Genomic DNA, 889 nt, shown 5'->3' on the forward strand with positions numbered 1-889 from the left:
GTGTAGCTATGTGTGTTGTGTGGTACAGTGTGTGTAGCTATGTGTGTAGGTGCAATGTGTGTAGTGTGGTACAGTGTGTGTAGCTATGTGTGTTGTGTGGTACAGTGCGTGTAGCTATGTGTGTAGTGTGGTACAGTGTGTGTAGCTGTGTGTGTAGTGTGGTACAGTGTGTGTAGCTATGTGTGTAGTGTGGTACAGTGTGTGTAGCTATGTGTGTTGTGTGGTACAGTGCGTGTAGCTATATGTGTTGCGTTGTGGTGCAATGTGTGTAGTTATGTGTGTAGTGTGGTACAATGTGTGTTGCATTGTCTGTTTGCAGGGTCTACAGAAGAAGCACGAGGCGTTTGAGTCAGACTTCCAAGTGCACAAGGAACGCTGCTCGGAGATCCGGAAGGAAGGACAAACCCTCATTACTGATGTAAGTCTCCGCTCTGAGAGGCCCTCGCACTGGCCAGCACACACACTGGTAACATGCACGTAGTCGAACACACACTTAAGGAAACACACAAATAGCCAAACACACACTTAGGGAAACACACACATAGCCAAACACACAAATAGCCAAACACACACTTAGGGACACACACACATAGCCAAACACACACATAGCCAAACACACACATAGGGACACACACAAATAGCCAAACACACACATAGCCAAACACACACCTAGGGAAACACACACAAATAGCCAAACACACAAAAAGCCAAACACACACATAGGGACACACACACATAGCCAAACACACACATAGCCAAACACACACATAGCCAAACACACATAGCCAAACACACACATAGCCAAACACACACATAGCCAAAAACACACACAGCCAAACATGCGTAGCCAAACACGCAAGATTGGCACACAGTCAGACTGACACAGGAA

General features: G+C 46.5%; 1 protein-coding gene across 1 annotated transcript in view; it reads left to right on the plus strand.

Annotated features, from left to right (window-relative positions):
• Window positions 1-274: 274 nt before the first annotated feature.
• Window positions 275-889, plus strand: part of LOC101852133 (spectrin alpha chain) — a 33,279-nt gene continuing 32,664 nt past the window's right edge. Inside the window, exon 1 of the mRNA XM_035973167.1 lies at window positions 275-418. Within this exon, the coding sequence (XP_035829060.1) occupies window positions 275-418 (144 nt within the window). The remainder of the gene's footprint in view (window positions 419-889) is intronic.

Source organism: Aplysia californica, unplaced genomic scaffold (assembly GCF_000002075.1).
Source record: "Aplysia californica isolate F4 #8 unplaced genomic scaffold, AplCal3.0 scaffold01041, whole genome shotgun sequence".
NCBI classification, from domain to species: domain Eukaryota; kingdom Metazoa; phylum Mollusca; class Gastropoda; order Aplysiida; family Aplysiidae; genus Aplysia; species Aplysia californica.